This window comes from Heterodontus francisci, chromosome 33 (assembly GCF_036365525.1).
Source record: "Heterodontus francisci isolate sHetFra1 chromosome 33, sHetFra1.hap1, whole genome shotgun sequence".
NCBI classification, from domain to species: domain Eukaryota; kingdom Metazoa; phylum Chordata; class Chondrichthyes; order Heterodontiformes; family Heterodontidae; genus Heterodontus; species Heterodontus francisci.
The window spans coordinates 55,851,179-55,873,541 of NC_090403.1; the positions used below are offsets into that span (position 1 = coordinate 55,851,179).

The 22,363-nt window shown below is 42.3% G+C and overlaps 1 protein-coding gene across 1 annotated transcript in view; it reads left to right on the top strand.

Moving 5' to 3' along the window:
• LOC137348247 (ATP-citrate synthase-like) overlaps window positions 1–18,159 on the top strand; it is a 94,305-nt gene extending 76,146 nt beyond the window's left edge. The window contains exons 18-29 of the mRNA XM_068013656.1: window positions 948–1,144; window positions 1,917–1,998; window positions 3,045–3,155; window positions 3,930–4,057; window positions 4,432–4,525; window positions 5,279–5,433; window positions 6,152–6,302; window positions 8,683–8,826; window positions 11,935–12,048; window positions 12,722–12,804; window positions 14,656–14,732; window positions 16,522–18,159. Of these exons, the coding sequence (XP_067869757.1) occupies window positions 948–1,144; window positions 1,917–1,998; window positions 3,045–3,155; window positions 3,930–4,057; window positions 4,432–4,525; window positions 5,279–5,433; window positions 6,152–6,302; window positions 8,683–8,826; window positions 11,935–12,048; window positions 12,722–12,804; window positions 14,656–14,732; window positions 16,522–16,616 (1,431 nt within the window). The 3' untranslated portion in view covers window positions 16,617–18,159. The remainder of the gene's footprint in view (window positions 1–947; window positions 1,145–1,916; window positions 1,999–3,044; window positions 3,156–3,929; window positions 4,058–4,431; window positions 4,526–5,278; window positions 5,434–6,151; window positions 6,303–8,682; window positions 8,827–11,934; window positions 12,049–12,721; window positions 12,805–14,655; window positions 14,733–16,521) is intronic.
• Window positions 18,160–22,363: the final 4,204 nt, after the last annotated feature.

The following is a 22,363-nucleotide window of genomic DNA, read 5'->3' on the forward strand; positions in this document are numbered from 1 at the left end:
GTGTAACATTTTGTTTAACAGTATACATCGTTGAGCAAGAGCGGATTGGGAGCTGCTGAATCAATAGCAACCCAGCTCCACTCCTTCACTTGAATGCTCATTGAGGGTTTTTCTGTTGACTCCTGGTTTTGTGTCTGCTGGAGTCTCATCAAAAATGCAGACTTGCGAAGGAGTGGCAGTGTTTAGAGAATATAACTCGACGTGAAGTTTAATTATACCCTCCTGACCAGTTTATTTTAAAACCATTGCAGTTTTTTTTTTTGCCCATACAGATGCAAGAAGTTATTTACAGCCACAGCTGCATGAGAATCGCTTCACTGATATTTGTGTCCAGTTTGTTAGTGGTCTGGCTTTGTTCCAGCTCAGAGATTGGTGCTAGTACAGAGATGTGATTCTCTAGCTGCAACCAGACTGTAGAAAGCTTCCGGTAACTATTGAAACTGACCTTCATTCTCCTCTCCCTGATGTCTGCGGGTTCTTTCTTGATGGGTTTTGGAGTGAATAAAAATATTATCTGACCCCATCCACACTCCCCAATTCCCCCAACCTGGGAATCTGAGGCTAAGATCTGATGGAGGTGAGAGGAGTGGGGGTATGGGGCTGCATATCCCCAATCTCCGGCTCAGCCTTTTGTCACAGTGTGCGGTTACCCACTGAACTGTCAACAATGCTGGGAGATTGCCTGGATCTACAGAACACATCTACAGATGTGATCCAGACAGTTACAGTCAATGCTGCAAGTATCCCCGGAACACCAAGGACTTAATTGTAATGCCCCTCTCCATCAAATAGCTGGTCAACACTTGTTGTCTAGGCTTTCATGAGGAAATAGGACTTGGCAAAGTTCTGCAGAGTACCCATGAGAGTTCCTTGAGTAGAGAAATACTGCTTTGTTTTAAAACAGACTCTAACTTGTGCTTCATAGTTTGCATCATGTGGTATTTCAGGTGGGTGGCATTAAGCCAGGCTGCTACAAGATTGGGAACACAGGTGGAATGCTGGATAACATCCTGGCCTCCAAGCTGTACCGTCCTGGCAGTGTGGCATACGTGTCTCGCTCCGGTGGAATGTCTAATGAGCTCAACAACATCATCTCCAGAACCACCGATGGTGTCTATGAAGGGGTTGCTATCGGTGGAGATCGGTAAGAACTGTTGGTAGGACAACTGTTTGTTTGAGGAGCTGTGGAATTTTCCCTTTAGCCCCCTCATTAAAGGTCCTTGATTACTGATCTCAGCTGAGGCTGCAGTTAAGGTTTGCAATAGAATTGCAGCTTACTGCCTCTGTTCTGTTAATACTGCTGCTGTGAGGCCATTACATTAAAAAAAAACAACCAGTTGATAATTTAGCTGGCTAGCTTCCAAAATCAGTGAGGGGTTTGTTTCAGACATCATCCGCTGGAGGGTGTCCTGCAGCATCGGAATAAAGACTGACTTTTGAATTTGCTCTGCCAACGTACCAAGTATTCTTTCAGCACTTCCTGTGAACAATACTTCACACCCCCCCACCCCGCTTCTGACTCGTGCCGATGCCTAATGCAAGTGATCTGGCCTGACATCCCATAAATCTTCTGAATTTCTCCACCTACCACACAAAATGCAAAATCCACAGTTTTATTGCAAAAGTTCCCCAAACCCATCTTCAGATGACAAGTTACTCTCACTAATACCATAAAATCACCACCTTTCTGCAGAATTTAGAACCGCCCCATCTCTCAATGTGACATTCGGCTCAACATTCAATGTGCTGGATGCCACTGCCTTTGCTGTTCCTCATTCTGCATTTCACCTGGAACTGCATCAATTTTGATTGTCAATATTTTTGAGAGAAATTTAACAATTAAGAAATGTATTTCGCATCAAGCAATTATTAGCTTGGAAAAATGACGAGGGGTGTTATTTCCCTTCCCACACCAGGTACCCGGGATCTACATTCATGGACCATGTCTTGCGATACCAGGACACACCTGGAGTTAAGATGATTGTTGTCCTTGGAGAGGTGGGTGACTCTGGGTGTCATTGGTTTGAGACCTGAGGTGATACTCCAGTTCTTAACTGGCTAGCTAAACTGTGATCAACCTTTTGTTGCTAGTAAGGGAACTAAAATCTTATTGGTTACTACTGTCTGAATACTATTGGGCAGTGGCACATCACTGGTAGCAGAGGTGATGTTTGGCTTGTAGAATATGATGCCTCATTTTAGCAAGATATTTTGCTCCTTGAAGCAATATTTTTATTTGCCATAAACCTCTACAGTTGCGTTTTTGACTTTACACACAAAGGAAAATTATAATCTTTTAAAAATCAGATCCTCATGCATATTTTGTGTTTCTTAGTTCACTTTTAATTTTTGTGGGGGTGCTGGGGAAGGGGAGATTGGAGAAGGAGGGAAAGGATTTCTAAGATGCACTGATCCAAAATCGCCCAGCATTGTGGGCGTATCTATTTATAATAAAGAATAACATATTTTTTAATTAGTGGCTTATGAATTTCCGATTAAAAGGAAGAGTGAACCTGTAATGGTAAGTAAAGCACTTTCATATCTTCAGAGCAATGAATTCTTTTGAAAATAAGTTGCTATTTTGTAGGCAAACGTGGCAGTAATACGGCAAGATCCCACTAACAGAAAAAGACCAGTTCATTTATTTTATTGCTGTTTGTGGAGGGATGAATAATACCATGTCAACCGGAGAAGGCAGATTGGCATTGATTTAGAGTCTCCAGTAGATCCCTACTCCTGACAGTGCATCACTCGTTTGGTACTCGCTGAAGTGTCAGCCTGGATTTACATTCTTAAGGCCTCAAGACTTCTGACTGAGAAGTGAGCACTACCACTGATACTGTGATGTCAGTATTACTGGGGGTTGGGCACCCAGTTCCAATTCCTACCCCCACACTGATGCTTGGTGCCAGTATCACTGGGGGTTGGGCATCCAAGGATTGGAAGTTTTAAAAACATAATACAAGAACTTTAATGCTGCACATCCCATTTGGAGGATTAAGTGAGGCAAGCAAGAGAACCATCTAACCTAAATCTCTCTGTAGATTGGTGGAACCGAGGAGTACAAGATCTGCACGGGGATTAAGGAAGGACGAATTACAAAGCCTGTTGTTATCTGGTGTATTGGGACTTGTGCCACCATGTTTGCCTCTGAGGTAAGTGTGTGTTAGTCATCCCAGAAAACCTACTGAAAGCCTACTTTAAAGCATCTTTTCAAAAGGAAAGTTGAGGACCTGTGTTCAAATCCAGCCCAGACTGGTGAGATGAAAGCACCTCTATAACATCCCATGTGCTGGGACAGTCTCAAACTTGGTACATATGGGTATCAACCCACAGCCAAAGTTAGCACCAAATTGGGAATCTCACTCACGGGCCATGCATAGCATAAGAATGTTACTCTGATGTATTCCAGGGTAGTTTTTGTGTTTGGTACATGGTGAGAGTGAGCTTTAGTTCCTGTCTATGGCATACCTGACCCCTCTATAGAGTGTTGTGGAAGAAGCTTTACTCCAGGCTTTGACCTGTGAATGTTTGATGCTGACACTGAAATTGCAAAATGCCCCCATTTCAAATGTTTGCTGAGAATTTTTATGCTAACCAAGGTGAGGAACAAGGGATCCTGTAGCAAGATGCAAAAATGTAGCTATGACATATGCTTTCTAAAGCATGCAGAAATGCCAGCAGTATACGAAGTATGTCCAAAGAATGCTGACTGGTTAGACACAAGTCTATTATTTGAAGGGGTTTAATGGAACTGGGACTGATTGGGTTGCTGTACAAGAGAGCTGGCATGGACTCGATGGGCCCAAATGGCCTTCTGTGCCATAATGACTGAACGTTGCACGTGTTGGGAATTCATTGGCTCTTGTTTCTTGTCCAAGTAATAGCCTTCGTACTTTGTTTTTCCCCTCACCCTCCCTCCCATACAGGTGCAATTTGGCCATGCTGGTGCCTGTGCTAATGAAAATTCTGAAACAGCGCTAGCCAAGAACCAGGCCCTGAGAGACATTGGGGCCATTGTGCCAAGGAACTTCGATGAGCTGGGAGAGGTCATCAAGTAAGAGCATCACTTTCAGGCACACTGGGGCAATAGGATGAGGGGCAGAGGTCCAGAGATGTGAAGGGCAAATTTAGGACAGATGTCTGGAAGTATTTCTTTGCGCACAAGATGATCTGGAGAGGGGCTATCAGGGAAAGGGATGTGAGGCCGTGACTGGTCTCAACTGGGTGCTGTAATAGGGAGAGGGTAGGGTTGGTATTCTGAAAGGAAGACATTGAGTCGGCAGAACCTCCTTATAAGCACTTGTAGGATTAACGATTGTGGAGTAACTAGGTGGTTATTTGTGAGCTGAGCTGTTTAACCCATTGTATACTATCACAATGTTCTCAAGAATACTACAGTTTGATGAATCTCTCTCTTTAATTTGATAGGACTGTTTATGATGACCTTGTTGCTAAGGGTGTGATCGTACCTGCACAAGAAGTTCCTCCTCCAACAGTGCCAATGGACTATTCCTGGGCAAGGGTGAGTGGTCAGCACCACCAGTAATTCTGGTTCAGAATCCTTTTCCGCTGTTTCTCTATTTTATTAATGATGTGATAAAATATTTGTTATGACTGTTTGCAGTTTGTATAATTAAGCCAGTGATTTTCAACCTTGTGTAGGGAGGGCCCTCTCCCTGCAAATATTGGAGCATACCCCTGCAAATATTGGCAAGCTCCAGAGAGGCCTCCCTGCAAATAATGGTACATTCCAAGGCCCCTCCCATTCCTAACCTCCAAAAGAACATTTGTGATGTGTTTGCAGAAAATTATAGTAAAAACTATAACAAACAGAATTTTTGAGACTGTTCATTGTAATCTACTTTTTCTGTATTTGACTCGCTGGCAGGTGATTCCTGTTGCTGCTAAGTGTGATATATACCTAGTCCCGGATGGGCAGAAATTCAATGACCTTGTTGATTCCCTAAGGCTCCGCATAGATCACTTTGAAAAGTTTGCATTAGGAATTATTGTATGAAATCTGGCTTAAAAGCTATAACTTTTTCTTTGTTCCGATATTTCCAGGATCCCATCTCCCAAAGCAAACTTACGCTGGACATCAGAAATTTTCTCACAATGAATTACAATATTCTTTTTTTTTTTAAATCGAACTCTGGCAGTCAGATGAGATCCTTTTTGTTTGTATGTGTGACGCTAAACACCCTGAACTAAATAATGATATATGTTGTGTATCCCTGTTTTGATTTTCTGTGCATGTTTTGCACCTGTATTGCAGGAGTTGGGTCTGATCCGAAAGCCAGCTTCCTTTATGACAAGCATCTGTGATGAAAGGGGTCAGGAGCTGATCTATGCTGGAATGCCCATCACTGAAATCTTCAAGGAGGACATGGGCCTGGGAGGTGTCCTGGGCTTGCTCTGGTTCCAGAGAAGGTGAGATGAGCACCTAGTCCTACCCAGCAGTTCAAATCTGTTCATTAGTTTTTCTGGGGGCAGCAATATTCTTTGGCAATATTGACTAGACCACCTTTATTGCCCATCTATAGTTGTCCCAAGAAGATTGAATAGAACCAGAACAGTGGGAACGTTGGGATAATTTCTGAATGACACTGGTAATGTTTGAAAAGCAACTTTGTGCATCTATAAGCAGGAAAGTATTGGGGCCACCTGGCAAAACTCAGCTGATTCTTCTGATCCTTGTGAACACTTGCCGTATTTGTGACACTAATATTGAATTGTGTGCAAATGATTGGGATGAGCGATAACTCTTGGTAATCTAGAGGTCCAACACATTGTGATGACTGTAGATGCCCCCATCGATTTGAATGCTAAATGATTTCTGCTGTAACATTCTGTAATAGTTGTCTTCAGAGCAAATGTGCTAAGGAGAAAGATGGCACTGGCTGCCTAAGAGATCACCAAGTGGAGAAAAATGGGAATTTCAAAAAGAAAACCGTAAAAGTAAAATGACAAGTGTTAATCTACAAACTGTCACTGTGAAAATGTTAAGTTCTGAAACTAATAAACCGTTGCATAATATTTCCTAATAAACAGTTCATATCTGGATTTCTAATAACCCAGTAGTTGAAGTTGGGTTAGATAAACGTTTGTCTCCTTGTTCCAATGCGACATTATTCTCTCTCTCTCCCAGGTTGCCAAAGCATGCCTGCCACTTCATTGAGATGTGCCTGATGGTGACAGCAGACCACGGTCCAGCTGTCTCAGGAGCTCACAACACCATTGTCTGTGCCCGAGCGGGGAAAGACCTTATCTCCAGTCTCACGTCTGGCCTCCTTACTATTGTGAGTCTCTGCGGAGCTGCATTTCCCCTTGTTTCTAATCAGCAGAATGTGGATTGTACATTATTAATCTGCACATCCTCCATTCTGCTTTGTTCTTCTGTCTTTAAACCAGCTGGTGCAGATTTTTTTTTTAAATTGATGCAAGTGTTTGCTGCTTCATGAGGTAGGTGTCAGCATGCACCTGAACAGTTGCAGTGAGAGTTGATTGTACTTGTGTTTTGTCAGCTGCTCCAGTGACTTAAATTTCCCCCCACAAGCTATAGATTTGTCTGTTAGTTTGAAGAATGTGCCAGATTGCTGAACAGAATTGTGATCAATCAGCTCTAAACTCTATACTGGCAACTAATCCAAGGGAAACTGTCTTCCAGCTGACTAATTTCTGTTTTCCAAATTGTGTACTGTGAAATAGGAAATACTAATTACATTAAATTACTCAAACAGGACCAGCAATATTACTAGAACATTGTCCTTATATTATTTTATTACCCTCCCCAGAGTATTTTTTTGTTAAAGCCATATGCACCTACTTACACGTCACTCTTCCTATCTGCACTCCACTCCTTCTCAACTATCAGTAGATGCTGTTTAAGTTGCTATAGTGAGCTGGGAGCACAGGGAGTTGAGTATCAACAGGAAAGTTAGGCTCCCCGTATGAATACCTTGAATATGTTCCCAATGACCTCTGGGTCAGCAATCGGACAGTTGCATGTTAGTGACCAGGCAGTGAGCTGTGTTACGACCGTGGCAGGATCAATGCACTGTCAATTCAGCCCTGTTACTCCACAGGTCGCACCATTTTATTAAGCTTTCACACCCAATTGGAAAACAGCCAAATTAAGCACTCTAGTAACCCCAGAATGAAACAGATCAAACCAGGTATCTTTAGACAACAAATTAACTATTTATTAAAAACTAAATCTTAAACACTATTAAGATAAACCTAACTCCCGCATTCTCTGTCACACTCAAAAACTAACAGTTAACCGGTTTTAAAAGTGGAGTTTTTAAAATTGGCGCGCTGAAGAATAAAGAAAATAAGTAAGTTTTTTTTTTTGTAGGTTACGTTCTTGATGGATGAGATCTTCTAATGTGAAAATAATCAAAGGTCACACAAAGTCATCACGTGGATTTGATGACAGTCCTTCAGTTGCTAGGCATTCAACTGTTCAGCTGCAGCAAACAAACAGTTCTTTGAATGACGATCACAGCAATGTGACCGGTTTCTTGAAAAACGAGGCTTTTCATCTTTACTCAGGCAATTAACTTGGCTTGTAGCTTCTTGTAGAATTTTTGCTGAGAGGAAATAGCTTTCTTCTCTTCAGTACACTTCGCTGGAAAGTCGAGCAGAATTAACTGGTTTCAGCTGGTTTCTGCCAGTTCCACACACAGCCAAGTGGAAACATTACCATGTGACCTCTCTCTCTCCTGCTGTTGCCCAGGGTAACAAAAATGCAGCTGTGACACATTGTCTCCAGAACTTTCTCTCCCTTAAAGGGCACTATTTTTAATAGTCTTAAAGGTGCACACACTGTTTTTTAATCTGAGGAGAAAAATAATTACAAGCCCGTGACAGCTATATTAACTTCTGTAGTTCTTCAGACTATAAAGATGTGCTAATGAGAGTTCAGTCCTGTGATTAACTTGGGCTGTATTCAAATCAATTACGAAAAATCTCTTGTAAGCAATTGGAGTTAACAGGTTCTGTTAATAGTTTTTAGGCACAGGAGCAGGTTTTAATTATTTTTTCTCTTTCTTCCAAGTAGAGTGGCTAAGAAATGGTGCGAGTCACCAGGGAGAACAGAAGAGAAATTGACTTTTTCAAAAGCCATTCAAACTTGACGTTAATGGGAAAATCATTAAACTCCACTGGTTCAAGTAGCTAGCCTTCTGTACTTGATATTTTAAAGTGAGGTGCAAAATATTCAGACCCACTAAGCATATATCTATGTATTTGTGACTCCATTGAGCACAATGTATCTTTACGTATATATGCTCACTGAGTGCCACAATATATTGGACACCGGGTGAAGTCAATGAATTGCAGCATAGTTTAACTTTGGCAGGCCACTGCACTTGTGCTGCTTCCGGTACCAAAGACAAGACAACAAGGGACGCCTCATGGATTCACTGGCATTGAACCTTGTCAAGAAAAGACTTGCATGTGACTCCATTGAGCACCGTACACTTGCCTTTTGGAATGTTACCATCAGAAGGCTAAAGTTCAAATCTGTTGGCGGCTGTGCTTTTGAGTGTTGTGTAAATTTTACAGCACTTTATCCATTGGTTTAGTGTTGGTTGCACCACAGAGTGCTAATACAGAAATAGATATTCCCAAATTACTCATCTATCTCCTGTGTTTGGTGTGTGTATGTTCCAACAGGGTGATCGATTTGGAGGTGCTTTAGATGCAGCTGGCAAACAGTTCAGCAAAGCCCATGACAGCAGCCTCATCGCGATGGACTTTGTCAATAAGATGAAAAAAGAAGGGAAGCTGATCATGGGAATTGGACATCGGGTGAAATCGGTGAGTCCCAGCACAGTTTAGCTTTTGCATGTCACTGCACTTGTGCTGCTTCCAGTACCAAAGACAAAACGACAGAACCACCACATGGCTTCATTGATACTGAGCCTTGTAAAGAAAGAATTTTATTTATGTAGCGCTTTTCATAACCTCAGGACATCCCAAAGTACTTTACAACCATTGAGGTACTTTTGAAGTGTAGTCACTGTTGTAATGTAGGAATTGTGACAGCCAGTTTGTGCACAGCAAGATCCCACAGACAAATATTAATCTGATTATAGTGGTGGTGGTTGAGGGATACATATTAGCCTCCTGGTCTTATTGAAAATAGTGCTGTTGGATCTTTTACATCACCTGAGGGGGCAGATGGGGCCTCAGTTTAATGTATACAGAAGATCAAACCTCCAACAGTACAGTACTGAGGGAGTGCGGCACTGGGAGTGTCAGCCTGGATTATGTGCTCAAGACTCGAGTGGGGCTTGAATCCACGACCTTCTGCCTTGGAGACAAGAGTGCCACCCGTTGAGCCACACCTGATAAAACCTAAGTTAGCTGATCATTGAGTTCTGTAACTAGCCTTTCTGCCCTTGGACCAGTGTTGGGAAAAGTCCATCACTTCTGTTAGCTGTCCAGTAACCCCTTGTTACAAGAGCCAGTGAGTGTGACTCTGCTGGTATAGATTTACACTTTAGGCTAGGATTGGCTTAGCTGTGAAGCCCTCTGATACAATAGCACGATGCCACTCACTGTCTTGGCTCCTCCATGAAAAATAGTCCCATGTACAAGGAACTGGAGAGCAGCCCATGCTTGTGGAAGCATGTCTGGAATGGTCCTTTAGCAAGGAGTTTAATTCAAGATAAACAGTCAGAGCTTCAATAAAGATTTTTTTTTTTTTAAGTTGTTTGGTCTCACTCGTGCTGTTCTCATGAGTATGAGAACAAGGTTAGTGTTGCCACTCATTGCTAAGTGAGCTAGTATGTTGAAGCAGTGTGAGGATGTCTCATTCTGGGCTGAGCTGAAGTGTACTTTTAATGCAAGGGACTCTCATCTCTGACCCGTCATTGAAAGGGCGCTGTGATGAGTACTTGTGAAACTGAGGAATGCATTCTTAAAAACTGTCTCCAATTATTCTGTGCACTTTATTAAAAGGAAATGTATCTATCATACCTGCCCTACCCACCTGAAAGTGACTGGCTGTGTGATATAATCCTCACTGTTACTGCTGTTCTGTAATCAGCCACTAGATGCCACAGAAGAGCAAAGTTTGGCATACATCAGAACTGTCTGTTGCTACTCAGACATAAAATCCATGTTGCACTACTTCTGTGTTGTACACCACTGTTCTACATTACCATGCCAACAATTCATTTTATGCTGTTTGGAAGTGTGTGTCATAAGGATAATTGGTGAAATTCCATCTATTTAATTAACTTGCCCCACATACAGGCACTGAGCTGTACTGTTATTTTTGTCTTGGGTTCATATCATAGAACTTCAGGGGTCACCTATATAAAATTTAAATCCAGGGTCATAAGTTGAAACCGGAGAAACCAGCAAGTGTAGAATGTAAACGCAGGTCGTTCCAAGCTCCTGGGGTTCACGGGCTGTGATTTGTTCACTGCTTGTGGCTCAGATCCTGGGGTTCACTGCCTGTGGCTCGGATCCTGGGGTTCACGGGCTGTGGTTTGTTCACTGCTTGTGGCTCAGATCCTGGGGTTCACTGCCTGTGGTTTGTTCACTGCCTGTGGCTCGGATCCTGGGGTTCACGGGCTGTGGTTTGTTCACTGCCTGTGGCTCGGATCCTGGGGTTCACGGGCTGTGATTTGTTCACTGCTTGTGGCTCGGATCCTGGGGTTCACGGGCTGTGGTTTGTTCACTGCCTGTGGCTCGGATCCTGGGGTTCACGGGCTGTGGATTGGGCTCTGTCTGTCTATGGCTCGGATCTTGGGGTTCACAGGCTGTGGTTTGTTCACTGCCTATGGTTCGGATCCTGGGGTTCACAGGCTGTGGTTTGTTCACTGCCTATGGTTCGGATCCTGGGGTTCACAGGCTGTGGTTTGTTCACTGCCTATGGTTCGGATCCTGGGGTTCACAGGCTGTGGTTTGGGCACTGCCAATGGCTGGCTATTTTTACTGTTTCCCACAATACCAATTTAAATTATTTGAATGTAGGGAATTGTAAATATCTGTTTCTTCCAGTGTCATTCAGGAGCATAAATAATGGTTCCCCTCGGTCTGCAGGCTTGCTCTGCACCTCTGCGCTTGGGATGGTGCCAATGACTAATAGTTGTACATCGGTCCAGTGTAGCTGCTCATCTGTTCATCCTCATTCGTTATTTAGGCACAAACTAGAATGTGGCATTGTTAGCACAATACAGATTGTTTAAAGCTCCCCGATTAGTTTTAATCTGTTCCCTAACGTGGAGCGCTGTTTAATAGACAATGGAAGCAAAGCAACTTGAATTCATGGTGTTTTATCGTAGCAAAATGTTCCAAGGTCTTCATGTAAATCAGCCAAAAATAGACACTAAACTAAAGAAGCAGACATTAGGAGAGATCAAAGAGTAGGCTTAAAGGAGCAAAGAGTTGAAGCAGTAAAGAAGTTTGGGGAGGGAATTCCAGAACTTGGGGTCTAGATGGCTGAAGGCACAGCTGCCAATGGTGGGGCAAAAAAACTAGGAGATGCACAAGAGGTCAGATTTGGAGGATTGTAGAGATCTTGGAGGGCTAGAGGAGATTAGAGATGGGGAAGGGTGAAGCTGTGGAGGAATGTGGACAAGAGAATGCTGGATCAGGAATCAGTGTAGATCAGAGAACATGGTGATGGGTGAACAAGGACTTGGTACAAGGTAGTATACGGATAGCAGCGTTTAAGATGAACTCATGTTTATGCAGTATGGAAAATAGGAGGCCGGTTAAGGGTGCATAGAAATAGTCAAGTCAAGAGGAAAACAAATGTGGATGAGTGTTTTGGCTGTAGTGGAAATGTTTGCTGGGAATGATGGGTTGTCACTTTGGGAACACTGCTAATATAGAGACACTTGTAAGTAATGCATATTTATATCACTCTTATATTGTGGTGTTTGAGGAGTCACATTTTTCTGATCACAGATTAATAATCCAGACATGAGGGTGCAGATCCTAAAGGATTTTGTGAAGCAGAATTTCCCAGCTACTCCTCTCCTCGACTACGCACTAGAAGTGGAGAAGATTACTACCTCCAAGGTATGGAACTATACTGGTGCAGTGAAACCTGGCCAGCGAGTTCAATTCTGTCAGGGATTCAGTGGCAAATGTTAATTCATCTGTACAGATTTAAAAATTAATTCTGGAAACACAACAAACTCTTTGGTGTTTAGAAAGAGAAGGGAGCAGACCATTCATCTGATCCCGCCTGAAACAATCTGTCTCTCTCCAGTTATATTTCCATCATTTTTTGTTGCAGGATTTTATTTTAGACTTTGAATATAGTTTGAAATTCTGAAGCATTCCCGGTAGCTTTGTGCTGTGTACATTGGTGCACTGTGGAAACTGCTTCATTCCCAGATGGCATTTGTGTGAACTGGGCCGTGGACCTGGTTAAATGTGGAATCTGGGCATGCATTCACTGAAATAGCTTGTATCCAAATTATTTGGGTAACGCAGCAGGTGTCTATAGAAAGTAGTTTTTGATTCTCTTTTTGTTTGAAAACTTTTCCCTAAGTGGAGTCTGCAGCACAAGGTGGCTGGATGAGTTCTCAAGAAATTTGTCAATGGTTTGTGCTGGAACCCAAATACCCTGGAGAAGAAATGACCACTTTAGCAGAATTATTGCTGTTGTTTGAACCTTGTCCTGTGTCTATTACTGAGGTATGAGCATTGATTAAGAATTGAATGATTCAATGTGTTATTGTTTCAGAAACCAAATCTTATCCTGAATGTTGATGGGTTTATTGGTGTTGCCATGGTTGACTTGCTAAGAAATTGTGGTGCATTTACAAGGTGGGTATTTTCTCTGTTTAAAAAAATCTCTTAATTTGAGATGTGGAGCTGCCTGAGGCTGGTACTGAGTTCAAAGACAGCAAGTCTTGTATTTCTACAACCTCAAGATGCTCCAAAGTGTTTTATATCCAATGAAGTATTGATTTAATATAGGAAATGTATCAGCCAATTTGCACACAGCAATGTTGGTTAAAGGATGAATATTGGCCAGGACACCAGGAGAACTTCCCTGCTGTTTGAAATAATGCCACGGGATCTTTTATGTCCACCAGAGAGGGCTGATGGGGCCTCAGTTTAACATCTTATCTGTAACACTGCACATCTGGTTGCAGCACACCCTCAGGCTCCTGCAGCTGGTTTCTGTGGGCTGCATTGAGCTTTCAGTAACCATGTAGGAACTTGAACCTTATATGAAGCTTGATTATGCTTCAGGGTGTCCCAAAGTGCTTCTCACAATGAATTTAGTTGAAATGCAGTTTCTGTTGCTATGGCAATATACTATGTAAACAAAGGGCTTGCATTTATGTCCTGGGAACATCTCAAAATACTTCAAAATAAGTTTGAAATCCATTCACTGTTGTTTTGTAGGAAAATGATACAATTTGTGCACAACAAGCTGTCACAAACAGCAACTAGTTAATTTTCTTTTGGTGGTTGTGTTTGTGCGCTGAAAGAGAATTCCCCTGAATAGTGGCATGGGATTTTAGTCCACCAGACAGGGCTTCCGCTTAGCATCTTATCTGAAAACAACACCTCTGACAGTGCAGCAGCACTGCACTGGGAGTGTCAGTGTACATTGTGCTGAACTCTTGAAGTGGGTCATGAACCCCTGACCTCTGACTCAGTTGATTGTGCTGTCAATATATTTAATCTTGGGGGGTGTATTTCCTTCTCCCTCTTTCCCCACCCCAAGTGAAATTGCATATGCACAGAGTGTTGCCACATGGATTCTCCTGTGATGCCCTTCTCAGCATTTGGCTCAGTTGGCAGCACTCACTTTCCTCTAGACCAGAAAGTTGTGGGTTGACGTTTCACACTAGAATTTAATACACAATCTAAACAGAAATCCAGTACGGTACTGAGTTCTGTGATTCCAAAGGTGTCCTTCCTTGGGTGAGGTGTTAAGTCGAGGCCTGTGCAGATGGACATAAAAGATTCTGTTTTAGGACAAGCAGAGCATCCTATCAGTGTTCTTGGCCAACACTCTTCCCTCAACCAATGTCTCCAGATAATCAACCAGCTACTTATCTTGCTGGTACAGAATGACTGACATGTTTGCCCAATATGTTGAACATGAGCCACTCTAAATGTATTACTTTTTCTCTCTTTTGAAAACCATGGTGTTGTGAAGCAGTGAGCAGAGATTGCTCCCTCACAGGGAGTGATAGGACATTCATAGAATACACTGCCCAGGGGCATTTGCAGGCAAAACTCCCTTGTGCCCAGTTTCAGTGCCCTGGGACGTGCCACACTCATTTCTAAATTGTTTGGGGTATTGGGGAACCAGAAGTCAGGCTGACCCCTCTTCTAGTTGCCACCATCTAGGACTAATTTATTTTTGGTAAAAAATAAAAGGAATTTGATTGAGATACTGAATGGAGAAATTTGTAGATAGAATTTTGAAAAAGACCAGCGATTTTAATATTCACTGGAATAAAAGGAAGATTCTGGAAAGCAATCCACCTATTTGCGAATGGTAATTTTTTTAAGCGTGCAGTGTATTGCTGTACAACTCTGCAAAAAACAGAAAACACTGGAAATACGCAGCAGGTCTGTCAGTGTCTGAATAGAGACTAGTTAACGTTAACCTGTCTTTCCTCTTTTCACTCAAAAATTGACTCTTCTCTGCAGGGAGGAAGCTGATGAGTATGTGGAGATTGGTGCTCTGAATGGAATCTTTGTCCTAGGACGAAGTATGGGCTTTATTGGTAAGTTAATTATAGGGTCGTTTTCTTTTTAAAGGTTGAGGCAAAGGATGGCTAGAGTTGCACTCACTTTGTCCCCTCCCCACTACACTCTGTTAGAGCTTGACTGTCGGGGGTGAAATCAGGAAGCACTTCCTCACAATGGGTACTGGAAATCTAGGACTTTGTCTCCCAATAGGCCGTGGATTTTGGGTTAATTGAAATTTTCAAGATTGAACTCGATAGATTTTTGTTAGGCAAGTGTATTAAGGAATATGGAGCCAAGGCGGGTAGATGGCTGATCTTAACTTCATATCCCTTGATGCACATCCCTACCTAACAAAAATTGACCGATCTGTCTTGAAAATTTCACTTGACCTACAGTTTTTTGGGAGTGAAAGTTCCAGATTTTGACTCTTCATGTGGGAAAAAGTGCTTTCTGATTTGACCCCTAAAAGGCCTAGCTCTAATTTTAAGATTATGCCTCTTTGTTATGGATTTCCCCCCCCCCCCCCCCCCCAACCAGAGGAAATAGGGTTGATATAGAGAAACCAAGGAGGCCTTGATTTTAAATACCTGGAAAAGGTCACCCCTCAATTTTCTATACACCAGGGAATACAAGACTAATTTAGGTGACCTATCCTCATAATTAACCCTCTCAGCCCTGGTGTAATTCTAATGCAACTGTGCTGCAGCCTTTCCAAGGCCATTGTCACCTTCCTGAGGTGTGCTGCCCAAAACTGAATGCAGTTACTCCAGATGGGGGCTGATTAAGACTCAACAACTGAAGCATAATTTCCTCACTTTTTTTGTATTAAAATCTCCTTCAGTTAAAGACCAATATTCCATTAGCCTTTTTGATTATTTTGTAGCTGTGCACCAGCTTTTAATGATTTGTGTGCATGAACTTCTAAATCAGTTTCCTCTTCCATAGCTCCTGGTCTTTTACCTGTTGAGAAACTATTCTGATTTATCGTCCTTGAGTCCAATGTGGATGACCTTGCTGTTTAACCCCATCTGCCATACTTTTGTCCAACTCGCTTAATCTACCCGTGTCCCTTTGCAACTTTCTGTTCCCAATCTCACAACTTGCTATGCCCCCCCTAACTAATGGCTGCCACCAGAAGTGATCTGGGGGCCTGTTTTGTGTTGTGGGTTGGGTGGCAGGAGTGCAACAGCTGCATATGCACACTTGCTCCAAAGTTGCATGCATACTTTTTCGCATTACACCAACAGACCATATGATTGCTGTGTGCAGGGAGGCTCAGCTCACCTGCTGCCTGAGGAAACTCGTGGCCTTAGCAGCAGTGACTTGCATTTCTGTTGGCGGTTTTGATCTAGGGAAGCAAGTGCACCTCACAAGGTGAAAACCTCTTTACCCAAATTGGCTGGAATGTGAAACTTGCTACCACAAGGAGTGGTTGAAACGAATACTATAGATGCATTTAAGGGGAAGCTAGATAAACACATGAGGGTGAAAGGAATAGGAGTTGTTAATAAGGTGTGATGAGGTAGAGTAGGAGGAGGCTGGTGTGGAGCATAAAGACTAGCATAGACCTGTTGGGCTAAATGGCTTTTTTCTGTGCTGTAAATTCAATACAATTCAATGATGGCCATACATTTCGAGGTGGGTGTTTGCATTAGTGCCTGATTGTATTACAGCTTTGCCTCTGAAGGGGAGCTTAATTGGGATGCAGATCATTCATCTAACTGATCTCTACCAGTTTATTCCCAGAAAACCCTACTTTTAAGTTGAGACTTGAAGGCTTTTTGTATTACTTCCTGTAGTTACTAATGTACTTTAATTTTCCAGGACACTATCTGGATCAGAAGCGTTTGAAACAAGGACTGTACCGTCACCCGTGGGATGATATTTCGTATGTCTTACCAGAACACATGACAATGTGAACATTGGGTTAGCTAGGAAGGGGGTCTTGGTGCAGAAACATCTCCCTGAAGTCAATATTGCCCACCCCAAAAGGTGTTTACATTGCTTTTCTTCTGTGCACTGAAATTCTTGGTCGGGGTGGTGAGGGAGGAGAAGAGCAGGATGGGGGATGGGAATCTCAAGTCTCGACAAATTGTACAAACAGTGTGCTTCACGAAACGTTGATGCAGCTCTTTTTAATTAAAAAAAAACCAAATACATGCTGCTGTTATAAGTCCATTAGGAAGCAGGTGGGACCTGGTGTTAGACTGGGTGTGGGGTGTGTGCGTGCACAAGACATGCAGTATTTGTGAATCTAGTGTAGGATGCAAAGTGAGCAAGGAATTGGTGTTGTCAGGAGTCCTTTGTCTGCACTGCCATTGCAGAATACAGCAGAACCCAAAGTAGAATTGTTCCTTCATTTAAATTAATTTCAGGAAAAATATCCCAAAGGGTTTCTCATTGCATTGCTATAGCAACATTTCAGTTCAATGGGCTGAATCTTATTCTCAGTTCAAGTGGAATTTTCTTTCTTACAAAATCAGTAAATTGTGTATTCAGGGTGTGGCTTGTAGAGTCCTTAGAGGAATTTTTTTCCCATTCTTAACTCTGAAGTAACCAGAGAAAAGGGCATACAAACTGAATGAAGCCGTAGGCAGCTCACAAACTGTAGTTATCCACCTGGAGAAGCCCTGGCAACTCCATTCATAATTGCACTTTTGTTCCCTCCCTCCCCCCCCCCCCCCCAACCCCCTGCTGATTCGTCCTGGAGATTTGGAAGGGCTGATCTTGGTGCTATTGCATCACTGATCCTAAATCTACAGACTGAGATCTGTTGCTGTTCAGCTTGATGTTTACAAGTTGATGGGATTTAAACTTTATAGCCTAGAATTTTTTGTTGATAATTGCCAACAAGTACTTAACGTGTTGTACGATCCTTTGTTCACAATATTGTTGCTTGTGTTAACTTTTTTTTTATCCGAATTAACACCTCCACTTGAAGTAGTGAACAGTGGAACGTCATGCAAGTGTTTGTCTGGTAATAATGGCAACACTGACTGTCAGGCTTGTACATAGCTCATGCCCAACAAAGGCAACATGTTTTGACCTTCAGTGGAGCAACACAATCAGTTCAATTGAGGTGGGATCTGCTGTACAGTTTCAATGGCATTTCATGTGACCACATTGCTGTGTAAATCCCATGTAGTAATTGTGCTGGTGTAAACTTATTTAAGGGACCATTTGTACTAAACCTTTGTCTGCTCTGTGTTTTTTCTGAATTGTCAGATTTGTAATTTTAAAATTAGGAGATTGGGAATGAGATGTAATACCTGTTAAGGGATGGGAGGGAAAGAAAGGGTCCTTAATCATTAGAAATTCAGTCTGTCTTAAACTTAAGCCTTTACTGTAACCACATGCACTGTCTGACTGTGTTTTCTGCAACCTCAAGGTACCCATGCCTCAACCTATAACCACAAGTCTATCTGGTATCTTAGTATGAATTAAAGTATGTAATTTATTGGGTTTCTGTTTTCTGTGTGATTTTATTTGTTTGAAATTGTCTATGCTAGACTATTGGATCCATGTGGGGCATCTCCCCTTCTTGCACCACATACTTCGTTCAGACAGGTTTGTGTGTGGCTCCTGCCTCTTTGCTGTGACACACAAGCTTCTCGTTATAAACCCACATATTTGACACTTGACAGAATCAGAATCAAGGATGATCAAGTCCTTGTTCTGGGAGAGTTGAGGTTAATTCTTCCACCAAAACTGCTTGTAAACTTTTGAAAGTCACTAAACCTTGACCTGGCTCATTTCTACACCGTACAAGTCCAGGCTTCCGGCTGTTTAAACGGTACTAGTCTGTCTAATCTGTTGGTAGACCACAAGTTGAAAGATCATCCATTGGGTCTCCTGGTGAACTATCTCCATACAATATGTCCTTCCAACTTCATTATGTGATTGTGATTTACCTGAGGCGGAGCTCAAAGGACTGATCCAGTATCAGAGAAATTGTATTACCCCCCCCCCACCCCCCCCGCAGTGAATATGGTTCCAAGCAAATATAGGTCTTGAAACACGTACCTGGACTTTCTCCCATGCGTCTCTGATTCTCGTCTGTTGGGAGAGGATGGAATAGTAATCACAGCAATGACTGATTTCTCTTTCTTCTTTGGTCTCTGGGATGTATGATGCTTCAACATGCTGTCACTGCATTGCCTATAAATCCATAATAAGACATTGTCAATCACATCTGTCAGTCACAGCAGTACTATGCAAGCTCAAAACACACGAGTCCAATAAGATGTTAAGTGCTTGGGAGAGAGTTTATGATGCTACATTCTCACATTGGCTGTTTTGGCCAAGTTATTGTTTTACAGACTGGAAATGGGGTTGTTTCACAGGAAGTGAATGCAGACCCCAGACATAGCCTAAACTTGTTCAATCTGTAAGTTCTGGGGCCTCAAAGCACAGCCAACTCAACTTTATTTGTACTTATATTTCTTACTGGCTGCTTGGTCCCCATTTTGAATTTTGTAGGCGTAGAAATTTGGAAAGGACTCTGCTTGGTGCTGTTCCCTCACTGTGGATAAATCGGAACACTGAGATATGTTATCAGCAATTTGAGATATCTGCAAATGGCAATGTGAATTTCAAATTTCTAGGAGGCTCAATGGGCTGCATCTGCATAAGCGTGAAGACAAAAGCTTGGAACACCCTGGCAAACATCCACCAGGGCTTCATAATTGCACAAAGGAGCTCACTGTGTTAAATATCATGCTTGGTTCAGTGGGTGACCTATTTGCATATTCTGAGTTGTTCTGAGTCTGGCCATTAGGAGCTATAGAATAGTTTCTTCCTTCTCTTTTTCCTCAAAGACCAGCAAGGGAAACAAAGCAAAAGACCTGGAATTCAGCACTGGGAGACTGCAGCTGAAATTTGTGTTGCTCTATGGTGCAGAACCCAGGCTCCAGGGAAGGGCTCTGCTGTGTTCTCCCCTCCCTCACGCACACTGTGAAAACTATCAAAAATGTGGCCACTGTGTTCTGGAGATATACTCCAGAAGTATTGGATTTTCTCATGTTTAAAAAGCTCAAGCAGCAATATAGACTCTAGAATAATTTTCTAATTTTACTGACATTAAGGCAATTTAAGATAAAACAACTTGAATCCTGTGGAGCAAAGCTTAGAATCCAGGGTGATCAAATCTTTGCTCTGGGAGGGTTGAGGGGGGTTAATTTTTCTTTGGCATTCTCATCAAATGATAATTGTGGTTTTCCTGAAACTGGTCTGTGGTTCTTCTGACAGTCACTACCAGCTTGAATGTTTTATATCTTCTCTTGTTGCTGGGCAGGATAGGCTTTTATTAAACTTCTCTCAGTCCTTTGTTGTATTTTTCCTTACCTTTTGCTGTCGGCAGAATGAAATGACCTTAAATGGTGAGCAAGTTCCCAGTCAGTACATTTATGAGGCAGCTTTGAGCTGTAACCAAGTCTGTGATGCTCTCTAATTTTGGCCAAGCTAGCAATTGCTACCCAGAGATATTTTGACCCATTCCTCAATCCCAAGTTAGTCTAATTAACTAAATGCCTAATGATTAAAGCAAAAAGACTCTTTCTGTGCCCAGACATATGATTCAGCTCTGCTTATTTAATTCCTCCAAGCCTATTCCCTGATTTCATCACCATACAAAGAAGACCGGGGTGGGGGTGGGGCGGAGAAGGAAAGGATGGGAGTTATAAATAACCTTGTGCTGAATTCTAGTGAAGTGGAATGAGTTAGGTGAGCTCCAATTAATCGCAGTCTGACTGGATGAAAATCCTATCATCTGTCCAGCATATGAGTTTCCTTAGACCGGCACAAAACTGCCAGAAATTTGGCACAAATTGGTCATCTCTCAATCCACAAGGCTGACCTAACTCTTCACGATGTTAGTGGAACTAAAGGAAAGATTTATGTAGTATGTAATAGTGATTGATTCTGTCTAGTTTGGTGAGACTCTTCCTAGTTGAATTATTCTACAGATTTACAGCCAGTACTAAATCCTTTTACTGCTGTTTCATGTCATTCTTGTATTGAAAATTTAAATGTGCAGAATTTCCTTTTGCCAATTTACTGATGAGCAGTAACTGCTTGAAGGGTTATGTATTTTACTAGTTGTCCTGAGGATTACAAACCATTTGTGCTGGCCTTGGTGCTTTGTCACAAGGAAACAAGCAAGCATTATTCTCACTGGCGCAGTGCGGGAAATCCTCCTGGATGCATACAGGGCAGTTACACTGTGGAAGTAGGCTACTTGGTCCAACTAGTCCATGACTATTTATCCTGGATGATGCAGATTGTTATATGTATTCCCATATCCTTTCCTCCTCTGTTGTTCACCTGTCCAATCTGATCTTGTATGTTTACATTTCACAGCCTCACAACCTCTTATGTGATTTACACAGGATATTATGATCATGAGCTGTACTCCAGGACAATAACCCTAGTCCTGGCGCTTCAAATTAAATAGTTTTCTAACCACTAGACACTGGGGTCCCGGGCTGCTGAAGCTAGTGATTCCCTCTATGGCTCATATCAATTAACTTGGTGTGGACTAGGCATGTAACCTGGTCTCTGAGTTGGTATGAATTAAGTCAGTTACTAAGGTAGGAATCTTTTAAACGCCGATGTTACAAAAGTAAAATGCAGCCGTTGCATTAAAAATTCAATGTTGAAATAAAAGTTTTAACAAATACAATTGGCTTTTGGGTGTCCTTGTACATGAATCATATAAAGTTAACATGCAGGTACAATATGCAATTGGTATGTTGGCCTTTATTAAAGGGGGGATGGAGAATAAGAGTAAAGAAATACTACACTTCTATAGGGCCAGAGTGAGCCCAGACCTAGGGTATTGGGCATAGTTTTGGTCTCCTTACCTAACGATATCCTACCCTCGGAAGGAATGCAACAAAGCTTTGCTAGATTGATTCCCGGGATTAGGGGATTGTCCTGTGAGAAGGGATTGGGGCTATAGTCCCTGGAATTTAGAAAAATTAGAGGTGATCTCATTGAACACATTTTTACGGGTAGATTAAATATAAAATGTTAGTGGTAGATGCTGGGAGGCTGTTTCTCCTTGTTAGGGAGTCCAGAACTGGGGATCACAGTCTCAGAATAAGGCGTCGGCCATTTAGGACTGAGATAAGGAGAAATTTCTTCAAAGGATTGTGATTCTTTGAAATTCTCTACCCCAGAAAGCTGTAGATGCTCAGTCATTGAGCATATTCAGGATAGAGTTGGATAGTTGTTTGGATTCTAAGGGATTGTTGGTGTACCTACACCCCAAGGGCAGCAGCAGTTCAAGAAAGCAGCTCACCACCATCTTCTCGAGGGCAATTAGGGATGGGCCTAGCCAGTGATGCCCACATCCCAAAAATTGTGGCTACAATGGGAAGGAGGAGTAGAGATAGGTCATAATGAATGACAGCCCTTCGACCCTGTTCTTACTCCTGTTATTTTTTACGTTCTTATTCTGTTCACTCCCACTCTATAGAAGACCAAAAATGAAAGCTCTTGCAATTCATTCCAATCAAGTGGGGGCCAAGAGGAGAAATTTCCAGCCATAATCCTATTGCATGGCAGAGCAAACTCGAAGGTCTGTAACATCGACTGCTACTAATGTTCTATATTGAATGGGGGTGAGGTCGAGAAGTGCACAGAAATGGATGACGTGTGAAGCGCG